We start from the raw sequence: 19,728 nt of genomic DNA, 5'->3' as shown, positions 1-19,728 counted from the left end.
TTGATTTCATGGTCATTATGATGAACTACTTTTGAACTTGAGCTCCTTCACAATAATTTTACAGATTTTGAGAAAACCCTGTATGTAAAAAGTTACTGAAATTATATATAACAGAATTTGTCTACTGGTATAGTGAAGAGCAGCCGGTTTATTTACTAGTGCTATGGTTTAACCATGGTATGCAGCAAAGTGCCACACAGCTGCTCAGTCACTTTCCCTTAGCACAATGGGAGAAGGAATTGGAAGCATAGAAGTGAGAAAACTCATGGGTTCATTTACAGACAGTTGAACAGGCAAGCAATATCTGCATATGCAAGTAAGGCAAAATTAAACACCTCCCCCATTGGCAGAGAGGTGTTTAAACATTTCCAAGAAAGTAGAATTTCATTGAGTCTAAGAATTACTTGGAAAAGAAAAGGCCACAACTCTGAAGATCCCTTCTTCCTCATCCTTCCCCCAGCTTTCAGTATGACGCTGAGCCCAACATCACACAGTGTGGGACATCCTTTGGGTCAGTTGGGATTAACTGTCCTAGTTGAGACCATTTCCATCTTCTTGTACCCTATCAGTGGCAGGGCAATGTGAGAAGCAGAAAACACCGTAATACTTTCTGTATTAACACATGCATTCACAAATCATGCAATTATATCCTGTTAAATGGAAATATTGTACTTACAGCCTGATTATGTTGATTGTCAGTCCTAAGTTCCTTGTAATTGGAATACTGAATATAAACTGGCTGATTGTGGAGGTGAGGTGTAGCAGGAGTGTAGTAGTTCACCATAGAAACAGCAGCATCTACAGAAGCCATTTCCAAAAATGCCTGTAACCAATACATAGCTAACTTCAATGCTGTTTTTGTTTACAAGAGAGAGAAAAAGCATAATTTTTTCCCAACTCCACTCTCATTTGAGAAAGATTATGTGAAAGTACAATACTGATTTACTCAGCATTAGAGTGTGTGCATGTTTATGGGGCTGTTTTATTCAATTTGTGGGTTTTCTTAGAAAGTTTACATTGTAAGTACACTATGTCATCTAAGAAGAGGTGGAATGAGTATAACATATGGGAAGCAATGCTGCTAAAAGTACTACCCTGCTAATCAAATTGTTGAATTCCTGAAATCAAGCACTATTACTTAGGTAGCTGATATGCATACTGATTGAAAAAGCTGGAACAGAACATAAAATATCCATTAGCTTATGCATTGTATTAATCCAGCTCAGTGCCCCAGACAATTTTTGAATGAATGCTTATTATTTTTAGGATTTCTGAACTTCTTCATGACACAAACTACTCTGCCACATCTAACAGGATTAAACAGATGTCAAAAAATTACATGCATATTAGTAACTTAAGCAGGCAGGCTCTTTGAAGACATGTGTCATCAATAGTGACCGTGTAGTTCTTTATCATCTATATGTTCTCACATAAAGTGGATATAATGTTTAGCAATATTATTAACAAATTTCTAGTTCATTATATAATACAAAAGCATATTAAAAACTTAAAATAAATTTCAAAACATCCTTTCACTTTAAAACATATTAAAATCTTCTGCTATCAATGAAATATTTAGACATTGTTGCAATCATTTCACTCAAGGTCAAGATCAAAATTATCATAACATGAACCACATCTTCAGTCTTGCTCTTGTTATTGAAACTTTGAAAATTACATACCTGACCTTTTCCTCTTAGCATCAAGAGATTGGTTACTTTGCCAAAAGGGAGACCTAATGAAACAACTTCTGCTCCAGTGACACCATTTGGAATTTGACGAATATGAAGGACACGTGAAGGGGAACATGGAGATCTTTTTCCTTTACTTTTTTTCTTCTCATTATCTAAAATATTTTAGGGAGGGAGACAGACAAGTAAACAAGACAAACCCATTGCACAGTGTACATATCAAAACCTAAAGGAGATAAACTGCTGCGTCAGCACTGAGGCCATTGACTTAGGCACTTAGTTCTTTGAACTCTAAGGAAGGATATTTCATATCTAACAAAGGGACAGCGTAAGAAGATATCAGCTATTCCAAATCTTGACAGCAAGGGGAGGGTGCGGTATATCTGGCTTTGTTTTGGACTTGCTTATTTCCCGAAGATTTGGTTTTGGTTTGGTGTTGTTTTGGTTTTTTTTAATGGGAGGTCAGTAACTTCTCCCCAAATGCCTACATAAGATATCCACAACATATTAGTTGCACAAAAGAGGGGAAAGTCCCAATTGGGAGGTAATACATTAATTTTCCTTTTATTACCAACTTGTCTTTCTGTGACTGAATTGCTAACTCGAGGTTTTCAGTTTGTTTTTACTTTATTAAAGAAAGCCTGCTGTTCCAAATTATTTTAAGTTTTAAAAAGCCTTTGAAAAAGACAGCATGAAATCCATACAAACTCTTACATCTTCCACTTTGACATATTGCCAGAAGCAGGGTTTTTTTGAACATATGCCTGTTTGGGTCCTGTAAGGGACCACTTTGGATTGGTGTGACCAATGACTGCATTTCAGGAACATTACTCAGTATCCTTGAGAGCACTTTAAAGCAGAACACCATATCTGGAACAAGCATATTGTTCTAGAAGCAGCTGCAATGGAGGCAAGAGATAGCCTTAATATCTAATCTGTTGCATTTAGCCTTCCAAGGACAAACACAAAAGATTGAGAAGAAATTTCTGTATGAGCTTTATAAGAAATTTCAGATTTTGCTGGAGGTTTTGCATACAGTCTAAGACTGAGAACTGTTTCACACAAGTCATTCTGCATAAGGATGATTTCTTACTGGAAGCCTGTAAAATTTCAAGTTGGATGATCAAAGCCCCAGCTATACCACAGTTAACAATTCTCCCACCTGCAAAATTGAAAAGTCTCTTATGCATTGATTTTTTCCATCAAGAAATTTTAAATTGCTTCATGTGCTCTGTATGCATTCTGAAAAACGTGGACTTTAAGACAAACATGACCATATTAAACACATATTGGTACCAAGCCACGACAGGATATATTACTAGTAAACTCTAACAACCTATTTTATTACTTTTCAGGTTCAAAATGGACAAGATGTCACTGACATAATACTAAGTCAAGGAATGCTTGACCAAAGAAAGCAGGAAATGAAGCCTAGCATGAATTTTACGTTTAGTTTTATCTGAGAGAATCTTGCAGAAGCAGTATCTTCTGGGTTCTGACACATTGTCAGAGGTGATAAAATGGAGCTAAGTGGCAAACTGTTGAAGTGCTTCTTTTCTTGTCAAACTTTAGCTAAGTTACTAAATCGGCAATAAAAGCTAACACATCTCAAATATAAAACCTCATAGTTTTTTAAACCATGCTTCTTTCTCCAGCTGTGGTTCAATACTAATTTTGATGCAGAGCGATAGCCATCTGTATCTTCCAACATCTAAATTTCTAAATTGATTCAACTTTCTTTAAAGCATGCCAAAGGTGATCACCTTTCTGAATTGTACTCTCAATTGAGCGAAAGTAAAAAATGCTTTCAGACAGACCAAAAGAAGACTTATGAATAAAGTGAAAATTGGTTCCTGATGTACAAAGGGAAGTTCATTACAATCACACTTCATGACCAGTACAAACATATTCCCTGAGTAGCCTGAGGTAGAAAGGTACACATTTTAGATATATGACCCACCAGAACAAAAAAGCCCCAAAACCCCAAACATAACAACAAAAAACAAGTCCTGCAGTGGGAGCATTTCAATAATGATATTTTATTTTAGATGTATATGATTATTTATGAGAACGCCAACTAATATATCTCAAAAACCCTTATCTCATTTAGATATCTTGGATACTACTGTGAAGGACCAGTCATTGCACTGTTAATTAATATTTCAGCTATTACATTGCTGAGCTATAAGCTAATGCTATTTCAACCCAAGCAGAAACATTTGGACATCACATTGAAGTGATCAGCAGAAGTATAAACAACCTGCCATGTGCAAGTCAAAGAAATCAAAAAGAAAAACCTTGAAGTTAGCTCCTCAGACTCCCCCTTCCCCACTGAAAATATAGCAAGTCTTAGACACTTACCAAAAGGTGATCTGCTCTGTCCTTTGCCTTGATATAAAATAAACTATTTGGAAACCACTGCTGACAGGCAATTGTCTACAGCATGATTTAGTTAATTTATTTGACATAAAGTTACTTCATGCAACCATTGGTCATTAACACTCCACGTACACCTCATGCTGGAAGTAATATTAACAAAAGCAGTACCAGCTTTCTCTCACTTTCAACTTCCTGTCTGATCTAAAACTACAGGTAAACAAACATATACACTTACTACATTTTCCTCAACACACACACACACACAACAACAAAAGAAAAAAAAAACCACAGAGAAAGAACAGCTGAAGAACTTTGAGGTTTTTATTTATTATGTATACCTGTAGCTGGAGTAGAATTGCTCATGGTAGAAGGTCTGTTACTGACACCAGAAGCAGCTTGTCAGGCCCACACTAAAGAACTAAAAGACAAGATTACTAGTAAAAGCGGTTATAGAGAAAGCTCAATATAAACGTGCAACAACTCCCTTTACTTATTCTTCCCAAGAACACCCCCTTCCTATACACAATACCCACAACTGCTAGGAACTTGTTTTTCAGGAAAAATAATGCCAACAACATAACTTTTTCCCATGTCTCAATAAATCTGCAAGTTCAGCTATATTACACTATTGATTTAAATCAATATATTACACTGATTTAAATCTATTCCACTACACTTTTTAAAATACCAAGAATAACAAATGCTTAAGAAAAGAAATGAGCTGGCTGTAGGCTTTGTGTCTGCAATACAACATTACTTCCATAAATACACAGCCACACAGGTGAAGTCTGCATTTGCAACAGGACACAGGAGACCTTGAGCAAAACTAATCTGAGACATATTTAAACACACCCACGGCACATTAAAAAAAAAAAAAAACCAAACTGGTTTCAGTAAATTTTTTGAAATACATATGACTTACCATCAAATTCTTAGAACAAAGATCAAAGTATTTGCTTTAAGAATGTTAACAACTTGAGGGTCAAACTACTGACAGAAAAGAGTTTGAGTACTACAAGTCCACCATTCAAAAATCAGCATCTAGCTCCAGTTACATCTGTTTACTCATTAAGACTGCTGTAATAACCCAGCCAAGCATCAATTTCAAAACACCAACAAGAAAAAAGGTACACTTTGAACAAACAAAACACCTCTGAAAGGCAGGTACATTTCCTGAAACTTTCACCACTCTGTTCCATAAAAGCATTTTAATGAAAAATGGAGACCAAGGGAGTGATTCTACAAGATGGAATAAGTTGATCCAAACAGCTCATCACTTTGGTGGAAAAAGAACTTCCCATTGCCCTTGGTCCAATATTCCCACATGCACATGAACTGTTGATTATGCATCAAGTCCAGTACCCAAGAGCTTCCCTATGAGATTAATCAATTCTCCAGCCTACCAGCATTCTGAGCTGCGCTAGATTAGTTATTCAGCCGAAAGAGACGCTGAGAAGTGGCAGGATCCACTGCAAAGAAAGGGCTAAGGATAAGCCATCATGTTGGCTTGCATCGGCTGCAAAAATACTGCTCAGAGTACTGGCTTATATGGGGTCTGTGCTAAAAGGAGCAATTAGGCTCTCCTCATCCTTGTTAATCATATGTTCCTGCTGCTTCCCTACTGTGGGAAAGTCATTCACAACAGTAGACTGTGACTAGGCTACAGTGCTTAAAAACCTTTTCAGCCAAATTTAGCTGCTCATGAAGGAGCCCAGGTGTAAGTATGGATGGAAGAAAACATGAGTGTGTTCATTCCTCTCCAGCAACAGTAGAGACTGATTTTTAACTGTGAAACTGCATCTTAACAGTGTATTTAAATACAACATCTAATTGTGACAAATAGCAAAATAATTTTTACATTAAGAGAGCTAAAAAATATAAACCCTGTACTTTAAAGAACTGTCAATTAAATGGTTACTAGATGTCATGCATATCACACTGTATTTGCACAGACACTAGAATGTAATTAACATGCAATACTGATATTAATTTTCACCTATTAGCACTACCCTGAGTATACCAGCATTGACGTATTGCACCTGAAGAGCATATTTCGATTGTAAAATACATATCATACTAATTAAACAAAAGCTGTGCAGATGTAGAAAGTATTAATGTGTTTTATCACACCAAACCTTCCTTTTATTTACTGGAGGGCAGGAAGAAAAACCGCTACTGATGCAACTCCTGTTGTGGAGGCTTTAATTTGGTTTTTAACTTAGTATTTATTCAACTGAAGAAACCTCCGCATATTTCCAGAAGGCTGTGAAAAAGCATAGTGTATTACCATGTCCAACATGTATTCTTACAATCTCATATTTAATTTTATATACACTGGTATTAAAAAACCACCTCAAACATTTTCAGAGGAAAATATTTTCCAACTTCTTCCATTTTTAGCACACACACACAAAGAAACACAATGCAGATGGCTGCAGTGACCTGTTTTACAACTCTCTGTGTAACTGGCCTGTATCCATAAAACTGAAGCTGTAGCTCACTGCAGTACACAATGAACTGCTGCTCCAGGATGGTGGACTAAAACAGCTTCAACAGGGGAAAAATTATACCAAAATTACAACCTTCATCTGTGACATGTGCCTGTATTTACAACTGACACATCATTCAGTCATTATATTCTAAGACAGTTCCCCAGATTTTGCTGTTACACTCATAATCATTAACCCACTACAGCAGCGAAAACACAAAGGAACACTTAAAAACACAAGCTTGTCAGCTATGCAACTGTTTTATTTGGTTTAATAAAAGATCAGCAAAGCTTTGGGCTTCTTACAATACAGGGAACCATCATAATTTCAAATGTCTGTCTTCATATCTTCAAACTGATACAAGGATTATTTTTAAATTTACATACTTTTAACTATGTTTGTATTAAAAAACAAAACAAAACAATTAAACATTAAATCAAGACACTGTAGAATAATTGGCCTGGCCTAGGCTTGCTCACTCTAGAGCCCTGATTACAAAATTTACAGGAGTTAAGTTTCTTACAGGAGAATTTAGAATCTTACCTGAAGATTTTGGTTATACTTTTTGTTATTATCTGAATGCTCCACTGAAACACTACTCCAATTCTTAACTTTTAGTATCAATACCCACACAAACAATTACAGCACATTTATTAACTATAGTATGCCCCATGGAAGGATGTAGTATATGAAAACTGCTAGGAATGCCACTGTTTTTGCAGGTGGCTGATCAAGGTATTTCTCAAGTAGAAGAACACTAAAAAGATGCTTTTAATCATCTCCTTGTTCAGCCAGCTTATAAATGATAAGCCTTCTCATTCACTGACTGAAAGCAAAACCAAACCAAATGCAAAAATGTTCTAGAAGATTGCAAAGACAAACTGACACCATGGCAGTTCTGCAAGTTGAAGTACAAAATATGTATGTTTGAGATATTCTGGATTAATGAAAAAGATGACATTTACTTCTTCAGTGTTTTCACAATTCTGCTCACATAGAACACACAAAGAAGTTACAAAACTTCAGTCTGTAAAGACCGTTTGTTCCATCTCTTTCTTTCCCGTAGAGGTGAAAGAGATATTTTTAAAATACTTTGTAACATGAAGCATGTAATGTAGTGACAAAGATCTGCTACAGGCTGCTCTGGGTTTGCAAGGCCTTTAGTGTTGAAAAACTCCACACAATAGGGTAGTGTGCCCTAGATAATGTCTTAGAGGATTCTAATTGAATCTTTCTACAGAGGCTAGAGAGTCCTACCATGCCCCTAATCTCTCTCAGGGGATTCTATGAAGTAACTAGTGGAAGTACACGAGTCAAATACTGCATAACTAAGAAGTAACCAAAGTCCAGGTAAAACAGTGAAAAGAGCAGCCAAATCCTTCTTATAAAACTACCCTGACATCCTTTCTTGTCCACACTTCACAGACACTTGACAAGCAATTCTTTAAGCAGAGACATGAGTTCACACTGCCCTTGTACCATCCCATCCATTTCCGTTTTCAGAATGTGGGGTAAGGACAGGCTGCTTAGTCTCAGCGAGCTGCCTGCACCAGTTCTCCATGAGGCCACACAGTGAAAGTGAACAGGCAGGCAGGACAAGTAACCATGCTGCCTAACCCTTCCCTGATGCACACTTCTTCCGGCACAAAGCCTACCTCACAGAAAGCAGCACCTGCCTTCTGAGTGCCAGGACTGTACCAATTACATGGCCAATATTACTTCTTTCAGACTGTGGCAAATGAGGTAAATGGAATAGCTTAAAACAAGAATGGCTACCAAACCAAGGCTGCAACATTCTCCTCTATTCCTACACTCAGTCCATCATTCCAAACATATTAATCATCTCCTAAGATCTTAAGACTCCTTTTTTTACACCATGAGACTTTCCACCTCTCCTACTTTAAGGCAGCATTTTTACATTTTGGGGGGATTATTAAGTGGCGACAAGTAAGGTAAGAGCAATAGAACAGCTACAGCTAGATTAAGTTTATACTTTCCTTGTTATTATTCAGTAGGAACTAGAAATCAGTTGCTTAGAAAGCTCAGTTTGATTTTGGACATTTCTTTAAAAACAGATAATCTATAGTGCTGAGTAAAAAGTCAAATAAGAGGCCACCACAAAGTGTGGCCCTCAATGATAGGTTAATGAAACAAAGTACTCTTCCACACCCACCAGATCAACTTCCCTGACTAAATAAGGCATATTACCCAACTGACTAAGCAACAGGTGCCTGCCCTGAAACTACTTCAGCCATTCTATGATTTTTAAAATTCTGATAATTTATGCTAATGATTCTGCAATTCCAGGTTAAAACGCACTGCATTCATAGCAAAAAACAAACATCTGAAAGTCAGCAACTCTAAGTTTCTAAAGTCTTTGTGAGTCACATATAGTTAGAAAAAGAAGGGTAATTCTAAAAATCCTTCTTTAGAACATGTCCACATGTTAAAACTGTGGCAGGTATCTAGAATCACTGAATCCTATAAACAATCTTTTAATTTCTAAAATAGCTGTAACTCCCTTATTACCCCCCCTCAGCATTCAGCTGCAGTATTTTCTTCCCCTCTCATTTTCTAGAAGTCACAAATTCTTCAGTACAGTTCAATAAATTAGAAATGGGATAGTTCCAGAGAAACGTACATTTGTATTGATGGTTTTCTAGAATTTAGTTAGTCATTTTCCTATGCTATTATTTTTAAGTCAACTATAAGGAAGAATGTGATCATAGGTTTCATTATGAAAAAAGAGCATGGGCAATTTTAATAGAAAATAATTCTTTCAAAAAGGACGTCTCTCCACACATGTAAATTAAAACTGTACATTTTTCTATGAGATTCTACATGGCAGAACAAATGAATTACTTGAAATTTGTCCCAAAAGGGCAAATTTCCAAACATGACAATTTCAAGCTATACTACTGATAACCATAGCTATATTTAAACTAACTGTTCTACTGCATACTTTATTAATTTTTATAGAATCTGACTGTGAAAACAAAAGCTGAGGGTCACGAGAAAAATGAAAATTTCCTTTATCTTCTACTTCTGCAGCATGTCTCTTGATAACTACTATATTCATTTACTTTTTTCCTCTTTCATGTTTGCAAAGGAGATGCAGCTTCTACTACCAAAATGGGGATTTAACATGAAGTACAATGCTGTCGGTGCCAAAATAAAGATTTCAAAGAAAGCAGAGCCAAACTATGGGAAATTTCAAAACCATGTATTTGCACTAAAAATAAACCAACCTTACATAGAAAAAGCTTACCATTTCAGTAAGTTGAAAAAGAAAGAAACTATAGGCAATGATCACAAATAAGAAAGCCTCTTCTCCTCCGCTACAAAGACCCTTCCCAAACACAGGCTCAAGCTGCTGATTGCTAGTCACCCTAGAAGCACTGTATTTGCACTGATGGCTGCTCTTCGGTAGGTCTGAGTGGTCACTGGCTCTGCCAGTAACGCAGCTTGCTGCACTGCCTCTGTTGTCAACTCCTGAAGCTCGCTCCTGTACTGGTAACAAGGTACTGCACACCTTCAAAGAGTTATGTAACAGTAATTAAAATGTTAAGAGAAAAACATTTCCTACTTCACATTTATGCTAGATACAGGGGAAGAACATAAGAAAATAACATTTTCCTCTTGAAGATGCAAAATATGCAAAAGCAACCTTGAGCATGTGATTATCAAGAGCTGTAAAATTAAGAGTGACAAGCTTAGTTTTTTAATTAATATAAAATATGCATTTTCATTCTTAAAGTCAGAAATACCTCTACTTAGTGTGAAAGCCTTAAGTTCATCCAAAAGGACAATAAGCCATATACCATTTTGAATATTTCAGAAATCCAGCAGGCATCATGACAAAGAGGCAGAGCTTTCTTTGAAATTGTCATCAAAGATGACTGCTTTTCTTTATGATATCATCACTCATTTACAATTTCCACAAATATTAGTTTCTGACAGTATAAATGCAAACTTGACTGAAAACAAAGATTGATGTCTATGCTTCCTAGGTAGCTTAAGCCTTAAATATGTGAAGATTAAGTCTTCCTCAAGAGTTACCACAGGTTTTTTGTGAAGAAAATTTACTTAAGTTACAGCAATATACTCCTTTCACATTTTTTTTTTAATTATCAACACATCACTCAACACAATCCTTACTAAAAGTCTTCATTCTTATTCTTAATAAGCAAGTGAATATGGGAACATATCCGTAAATAAACACCATACAGAATGAAGTGTACAGATGAAGATACTAGGCTTTAATTTTAAAGTCACAAATGTATCTATACAATGCCACACTGTAGGGGTTTGGATCATTTTATACTTCACTATGCACAAGTTATGCCATAAACATCCAGGATCCCAAATAAACCAGCAGTAAGCTGTCTCCCTTGACTTTGGTCAGAAGAAAATTTACATAGCCTTATAAAGTACCATAACTTGACAATCTGGTTTCTAATTTATTATTAAAGGTTAAAATCAAAAAAGAAGAAGAGCTGAAAGAAACCATTACACCAATGTCAAACAAAATGGTAGAGGCAAAACCCAGAAGGGGTATTAACAAAAGGACTAGTGTGTGAAAGGCTGTGAAAAAGATTCTTCCATTTAAACCAACTGCTAAGAGATCTGTAACAACACTTATGCTATGTAATAACATTTATTAAAAAAAGTTGAAAAAAAGACTGAAAGATGTTAGCAAATTATGCAAAGGTGACAGTAAACAGCTTAAAGATAGGAAAAAAAACCCACTGTTTTAAAAGTAAAAATGTGACAAACTGTGGATTATTTTCTTTCCCCTTGCAAAGGAAATAGTTTAACTTGCACAGCATGAAGAAAGAGAAAGAAAACTACATGGATCACAATAGGAATCAAAATTTCTGCAAAGCTGCTATCTGAAGCACCCCTTTTAGCATTCATTTTAAACTCTAGTTCTTTCTGAGAACAGAAAGATTCCAGGATACAATGTTTTATGCTGCAAGGTAGAGCTGCTGATAGACATCTACTTTCGTTACTTTAATTCTTATTGTTTTGCAGAAGTAAATACACACAGCTTAGCTTAAGAAAATAATATTGGGGGGGGAGGAAACTCACTTCCCATGTATCCAAAAACCATCACAAATTCATAGGAAGATACCAAAAAAAGATTTGACTCTTAACTGATCGATCATTTAACTTAAAAGCATGAAACTATCTAACTTACAAATTTTCAGAGCTCAAAAATAGTTTTAAAAAAAATCTTCCCAGTCTCAGCTTAACTGTGATGCTCAAAAGACACATGTTCTTGACTGTATGGTTTTTGACTATTGAATTTTCTGCTTCACAATTAAAGATTTCATCCAGAAGAGAAGAATTTTTACTTTTTTTTTAAGGAAATTCATGTGCACGAACACTCATTTAAATCTAGGACTAAAGGCTCTAAGAGTCGCACACTTAAAGAGGTTGGAAAGAAATAAAAGTCTGTTTGACAATGTGTATCATATAAATTATGAGTTGAATAATTGTTCTAGCATGTGAAAGATTTGTCTTAAGATCAACAATAGGTTCAATATTTTTATTCGCAAGTTGAGTTTTTAATTACTCCTTAATGCTTTCTATGAGAGTAGTGTTGCATGCAAGAAAAACAGTCACAACTATGAACCTCACAGCTCTTGGCCTTTCTGTCTCATGTGTATTTCATTTCCTCTCTGCTCTGCGAAGTTTCTTATCAGTCTCTCACTCTAAGAAACTCTCTCATGTAGTGGTCTGTGCTTCTCAGGCCCACCTTCGCTTCATCTTTTGGAAAAATTAGTAATAAACTAGCCCCTGTAAGGATCATACTTTAAAAGAAAGCTTCTGTATTAATACACTAGTTGCACAAATGAGGGGACAGTCATAATCTTAGCCTGTTGGCAGACACAGGAGATAGCACAGCATCAATAAACCCCTATTATTGTTTACATCTCCCCCATATCCAGAAATCATGCACCTTTTGTTGAAATCAATGTTTCATCTTTTCAGTATACATGGAAAACGACAAGTTCTCCTTGCTCATTCCTTCACCTAAATATTACATCAATCACACAACATGAATTTTTCCCTTCAGTTTGACTTCTACCAGTCTTCACTTCTTCCACCTCTCAATGGAACACACAAGTTAGTTGGTAAAAAAATTATTTTTCCCTGATTAAAGTATACTTGAAGTGATTTAACAGTAAAAAATACAACCAGCTATGCAAGAAACATGATTTTGAGAAGAAAACCTATGAAGCAAATACAACTCCTGAATATGATCAATATTTAAATCCATGCGCCCTATTAATAATCTGTGCTCTATGCAATACTGGTTATTAAACAAATCATCACCTTTGGAAAGTCTACAGTTTCAAATTTGACCATTTGGTTGAAAATTGAATGACTAACACTTTTCAATCTAGGACAGTTCAAATCTAGTTTTTGACTTCATGCTTTGAGAACCCTGGATCCTGCTGAGACACCGCTTTTTGTGCGCGCGTGTGTGTGTTCTCCGCTGTTCTCCTTATATTTAAAGGTACACACTGAAACAGCAACAAGTACCATGATAAACAGCTCCTCTGAGAGAGCATAACATCCTTCACAACATACTAGGCTACACTTGTTACACACATGCACTAAAAATACCAATTTTGTACATAAAATAGCTGAACCCTATGTGTCCAAAATAAAGTTCACAAAAATAAAAGAATTTGTAATGAATTATAATGTTGTTCCTTCAGGATTCCACACTAAAGACTGCATTTATTGTCCAATCCTCAGCCCTACAGAGAGCAACCATTAACACCAAAAACAAGCTATATAGAGCAGATGCTACAGAGGACCAGTACAGACAGAATGACCTTTTCATATATATAGAAGTCCCTTTACTGTACATACATATAAATATACACACATGCAGTTGAAACTTATGTGATGGCAAGACAAAAATTACCATGAGCAAACTGATCTCCCTAAAGACAGTATATTATGGAGCATTGAAGGAAAGATTCAGCAATGAAGAGTTATTTTCAAGTTACTTTCACACTTTTAAAGCACTCAATTTTACTTCCATACATTTGTTTTCTATTTTAGAAAACTGTTGTATATGCACAAGCAGGCTTGTACTCAGCAGAAGAAAATTATATAGAATCTTCTATGACAGAATTTCAAACTAACGACAATTAAGACAACTCAGTTTCTCTACCAGGTTTTATTAGACAAAAAAAAGTTTCTAGCACTGACAGAAATCAAATTAAAAACAAGCGCATATCACCTACTTTTACACTCAAGAAGTTTCCTCCACAGCAACTAAGTTCTGCACTACAGCTTCCACCCTATTCAAGGTCATATACTGTGCATTGAATAACTTCACAATAATTACTTCAACATTGATTGTGTTTTGGGAAAGGACAAATAACTGAGATGAAGGGGAGGGAACACATGTGAAGCTATAGTAGCTCTCCTGGTAACACAGGACCAGAACAAACAGCTTGTCTGTATACATGGAGCAAGAAAGACAAATTAGAGACTAGAAAATAGAAACAGATGAACTGACAAATCAAAAGAGTAAGAAAATGAATTCAGAATCATGTGTAATAAAATGAGGAAGTTAACCAGCAAAAAACCTACTGAAATGGAAAAAAAAAAGCGAAAAAAATTTCTAATTAAGCTGAGCACAATCAGAAAGACAAAGAAGGCCTAAAAATACCAAGAGGAACTACATGCAATTTATTAATCAAACTACATCACCTCTTAATGTTACAAGTCAATCACCTCTTAATGTTACAAGACAAAAAAATAGTTGGATGCTATATTCTTTTCATTTTCAGTGGTTTTTGGGATCACTGTGCCATCATGCATTTCATGCTCACTCCTGAACAGTATTTGTGTTTAGCCTAGGAAACACTATGGTTAAAAGCCTGAAGAGAAGACATACCGAATCAAAGAATCATTTAGGTTGGAAAAGACCTTTAAGATAGGGGAGTCTACATCTCAAAGTGTTGAAGCATAATTTGCACATTCAAATGCAATATGAAGTATCTTTCACCCCTGAGTTGTGTAAAAATGTGCCTTGAATTCTTGCTTTAAAAATGTTTATTGTCTTTTCCAAAGTAGTGCAGTCTAGGAATCACCTAGTAAGATGGATCAAAAGCTGGAGCCATACTCTAAAATTTTGTAACATCCTTCTCATGTGCCACTTCAGTTGTAGCTACCATGCAACCTACAGACAAGGAAAGGGTTACCACTCCCTGATTTTGCCATATGGTCAGGTCCCACCCAAAGCAGATGACATGGTAAGATTTGGTTTCTGCCTATATGTGAACTGGTTTTGGATCATCTTTATTCCCATGACTAATGCAATCCACCTTCCAAGAAAATAGTTACATCTCATTTAAATGGTAAAATCCTAATAGAGAGGACTGAGACCACCATACACCTCTGCAGCTGTGTGAAATATGCACACTCTCACAGAGTGCACACATGTAAACACAATTCTGATTCCTGTGCTTCTGCTACTCACTGTGCAGAAAGAATAATTCATCTCCTCCTTGACTTTAAATGCCCTTGTAATAGACCATGTATTTTAATGAATAAGAAGAGCAACAAGTTAAATGACTAGTAGTTCAGTGTGATTAAGGAAGTTAATTGCAAAGATAATGGCTGGTTTATTGAATCATATGAGCATTCATTCCATTGGCTTTCACAAGAAATTCAGGGTGTGGTTTCCTGGTCAGTTTAAGCTGATCTATGGCTAGAGTGAGCAAAGGCAGTCATGTCATTCCTCACCCTTGTGTTTCCACAGCTCTCACTGCAGTGACTAACAATTGCAAGGCAACATGGTACCATCATAATTTATTTTACCATGCAATTCACATATGACAGGTGCTTCACTATGAGGGAGGTGTAGAAATGCACTGTTGAAGATGGTGCTGCTCGTTTGGCAGCAGACCTGAGTTTCAACAACTTCAGCCAAGAGGGAAACATCATGAGCAGGGAAGAATGGTATCAACAGGAGTAGACAAAATACTTTTTCACCTACCCACTCTGCAAAGTGTGTCAAAAATGCTGCCTCTAACTCCAATATAAAACTCACGTCCACAGACCTGAAGAAATAGGAACAATTTTCACATGCTGAAATGAGAAAAGAAAAAGGGAAAAAGATCTCTTAAATATAGTCTTTCATTAAAAATATGCAGCACCAAATGAAAGTACAAAATATATACAATAGTCAAAAGCAGAAAAACCAAAGGCAAAAGTGCAGTTACATGCAACAGTTAATGAGTGCAAAAGAATTAAGAACTCCAACTTGAAACAACAGCTGCAGGCATAATTTTATGATCTAACTAATTCTCATCCTCATGTTTTGACACAAGATTTTGTTTAATCAGGATATTCTCTAAAAGAAAGTTGACAAACACACACTTGTGCTTATCACTTAACACAGGATTAGTTCAGCAGAAAAACTGATAAATACTCCCTGGTAGAACCCAAATCAACTCCTTATCTCCCCAGACAGGGTACACAAAGCAGATTAATTGTCTTGACTACAGACCAAATCAAAAGAACAGCAATTTGACAACTGCTAGGGAAACTAGGAGATTTATTAATATTTTGCTATTTTCATGCTTCTGATAGTGGAAGATTATTTCCATTTCTGATTATATCAGACAGTGGTAGTAAATAAGATTTGGGAGTGAACAGCAAGCTCAGAAGGAGAGGTAACTTCACTCATACCAAGCTATGCTACCCTTTTTCACAAGCACATAACTCAAACTGGGTTAAAAACAGGTATTTATGAAGAAACTATAGGAAAAAAAATGTAATTCTATGTAAAATATAAATTTTTTAAAAAGGCTTCTGCACTAGAAATCTATGGATAATAAGAAGGAAGTGGCTGGTGACTCTTTAAAAGCTTGAGCATTATCTTCCAGAATTCCAAAGTCTTGTTACCAGAAGATTTTATCTGGTACCAGAATGACTGAATTTAATTTGAAAATTAAATACTGCTACTGGGTACAGTGTTGTTCCTGAGTTTCCCTCTTACTAGCCCACAAGGAGGCCACTAACCTCAGCTATAAACACTCACAGGTTTAGGTACATATCTGGATTGCTTTTGATAGCAAACAAAAAATTACAGTTCACACCACTCTGGTTTCTTTGAATTTTTAAGTTTAACTTGAGTCACATATTCCTGCTAACAAAATAAGCTTAAATAAACAACCAATTTCTTTGCCATAAAACTGAAATTTTCACAGCTTTTCGCAGAAATTTTCTGATCCAAATAAAAATTATTTCTCTGTGTTTACTTTTACATATTCTCATCCTTATTAAATATAAGGTTTGGATCTAAATTAGCCTCAGCATTCCACAGAAAGAAATTGATGCCTCTCTTTCATTTCTGTATTAAAGCAGCATGGAAGTGTAATTTTTCTTCTTTTATTTTTTTTTAATTAAATGCCCTTGAAAATAAAAAGCCACAAGACAGCTTATGAAAAATTTTGTTTTACTTGAGGTTTACTAGGGCAGTTTTAATCAACACCTCAGTAGCCTACATTTTCAACTAACAGTTTGGAGATCAACCAATGGCATTCAATTCTCAGAAGGTATTTAGCATCTTCTAACAAAAAAAGAACATTCCCAAATCACTCAAAAACCCCAGGTCTGAATTGTCACAGGCAGCACTTGGAGTCTCAGAGCATACTCAAACTTGCAGTTACTACCAACCACCTGTATCTTCAATGAAACAAATAAAGGCTCTACTTCAGAAAATTTCTTTAAAAACACTCAGTTGATGTTTACATCTTTAATACGTCTATAGTCTTTGTTTCACGCTCTCAAAAGTTTATTAGGAAGGTTCTACTTTGCAATGTTAGATTTGTACTGTTTAAGAACTACATATATTTTACCTCCATCATTTCTACCTAGAAACAATGTCAACATTAAGTTATCTTTATTTCAGGGCAGTACACAAACTGATACATGACTCTTCTTCCCTTCTTTCTCAACTAAAATAATGAAACCTTCATGAAAATTAAAAAAAAAAAAACTTGGGAAAAGAGGTCATCATGCTAGTTGTATGACAGCATAGGAATCATACACCCACATTAGATAGCAATTCCACAACTTAAGAAAAAAAAAACCCAAAAAACGCCCTGTATTGTCAAACAGAACACAGGAAAAACAAAATTACAAGTTCCTCTACAAGCACATTTGACAAATTAATTTTAAAAATATTCTCACTCCAGTGAGAACTTTCTTAATTTTCTCCTGAAGCTTTTAAAGCAAATGTGAAAAAAACGCTGATCATAGTTGATCTTTTTCAAAAAGATAACTTTTAAGACTTTGCTGCTTCATTAATCAGCATTTATAAAAGACTTTTCTCATCAACATGTCTCCCTTTAAAGGCTTCTACTACCACAGTGTGTTAAAAGATGCCAGGAAGTTTTTTGCAAGACAAGGGAAAGAGAAGCCTTAACTTCTGTATCAGAACACCTAGATTTTAAGAACAGCAAAGGTCTTATATGTCATCGACATGCAGGACACAACTTTAAGTTAGGGTAATATCTACAGCTTGGCATGAAGTTGGAAGCGCTGACTTCCATGAACATTTCTATTTTCACCTCTTCATACAGTTACAATGGAAAAAAGAAACATTAAGCATGGTTTCTTGGGACAGATGAATTTCCCACCATGGCCAAGACTTTGGATTTTGAAACATCAATACCTAAAGGAAAAATATCAGGAATTACATTTTCACTTAAAAAGCAGCCAGGGAAGTTAGCAGTACACACAATGAACTTGAGTTTATTACTTAGTTTCAAGTTGAGAAACTTTATCAAGACATACAACAGCCAGTTACCGTCACATTATCCCAGCAGTGGGAGCACAATAATTCAGACTTGTTTAAAATATTTTTATCTTCTGAGGACTACAATGCTGTAGAAACGTCATCCCTGTAACAATCTGTTAGGGCTCTCAGTAAGGTCTATAAAAATGCATTACATGAATAACCATCCTGATTATTGATTAACCCCGCAGAATAGATGTCAATCAGTTCGCTTCCACATATGCACTTCCACCAGGCACTACAGACAAGGCGAATAGCAGCAGCTCCACGTTTTCTCTGCTACAGACAAACACCCCCCAGACTCGGACTACTTAACTTCAACTACCACGTGAAACTGCAAATACCCAAAAACTCATCGCGATCCACCGCTAACAAACCCGTGCGCCAAAGGATTTTTTTACCACCTTAGTAGGGTTAACTCCGTAATAAAGTTTAAAACCCGGGCAAGCGAAGGCCCCGAGCGGCGGCGGCCACCTCCGCCCCGCGGAGGGTCGGGAGCGCGTCCAGCCCCGCGGAGCGGCGCTTCCCGGCGCATCCCGGCCCGCAGCCAGGCGCGGGGCCATGGCCCCCGCGGGGCAGGAAACCGGCCCTGGCCACGGCCACGGCCGCGGGGAAGACGTGACGCCGGCCGCCCTGGGAGAAAAAGAGAGAAAAAGAAAGAGGAAGGGAACGGAAGCCAGACCCGCACGCCCGGAGTACCACAAAGTTCCCCGCGGCAGCGCCCGGCCCCTCAGCTCCAGCTCGGCGACGGCCGCCGGCTTCCTCCTTCCACAAGTACCTGGCGGAGCAGCCTTCGAGAATATCCCCACCCCAAGCCCTGCCCCTCCGAAACCCGGCCCCTCTCCGACACCCACCTTTCCCCTCGCTCCGCTCCCTCCGACGGGGGCGGAGAGGACCTCCCCCAGACCCTCTCTCTCCACCCCCGCTGCTCTGAGGAAGAAGGAGCCGGGATGTGCTGGTCGCCGCCCCGCCCCGCCCCGCCCCGCCGCAGGCGGCACCAGGTGGAACCCTCAGAGAGCTCCCCACTGCCAGCGGCCGCCGCCCGCCCCCCAGCGCGGCCCCGGCAAGGCGGCGGAGCGGGACCCCCGTGCACGGCCCGGCGGGGCGGGCGGGGAGCGCCCGCGGGCGGGGCCGCTCCGGAGCGGAGCGCGGCGCAGGCGCACCGAGGGTCCGCGCCCCCCCCTCCCTCCCCCGGCCTCTCCCTCCGCGGCGCCTGCGCAGTGCGGCGGTCCCGCCGCTGTGGGGCGCGGTCGGGCCATGCCGGGGCCTCGCCCGCCCGCCCCGGAGCGCGGGAGCGAGGTATCGATCGCTCAGCATCACTTACGTTGGA

General features: G+C 37.7%; 1 protein-coding gene across 2 annotated transcripts in view; it reads right to left on the bottom strand.

Annotated features, from left to right (window-relative positions):
• Nucleotides 1-19,443, bottom strand: part of PTBP3 (polypyrimidine tract binding protein 3) — a 48,169-nt gene extending 28,726 nt beyond the window's left edge. For both annotated transcript variants that reach the window (XM_084225160.1, XM_084225159.1), the window contains exons 1-5: nucleotides 19,253-19,443; nucleotides 15,591-15,682; nucleotides 4,409-4,488; nucleotides 1,683-1,846; nucleotides 677-823 (exon numbers count right to left, since the gene is read on the bottom strand). In XM_084225160.1, the coding sequence (XP_084081286.1) occupies nucleotides 677-823; nucleotides 1,683-1,846; nucleotides 4,409-4,433 (336 nt within the window). In that variant the 5' untranslated portion in view covers nucleotides 4,434-4,488; nucleotides 15,591-15,682; nucleotides 19,253-19,443. The remainder of the gene's footprint in view (nucleotides 1-676; nucleotides 824-1,682; nucleotides 1,847-4,408; nucleotides 4,489-15,590; nucleotides 15,683-19,252) is intronic.
• Nucleotides 19,444-19,728: the final 285 nt, after the last annotated feature.

Source organism: Fringilla coelebs (genome assembly GCF_963513975.1).
Source record: "Fringilla coelebs genome assembly, chromosome: Z".
Classification (NCBI taxonomy): Eukaryota; Metazoa; Chordata; class Aves; order Passeriformes; family Fringillidae; genus Fringilla; species Fringilla coelebs.
Note: the sequence above shows the minus strand (reverse complement) of the source record. Positions and strands in the feature narration are given on the sequence as shown.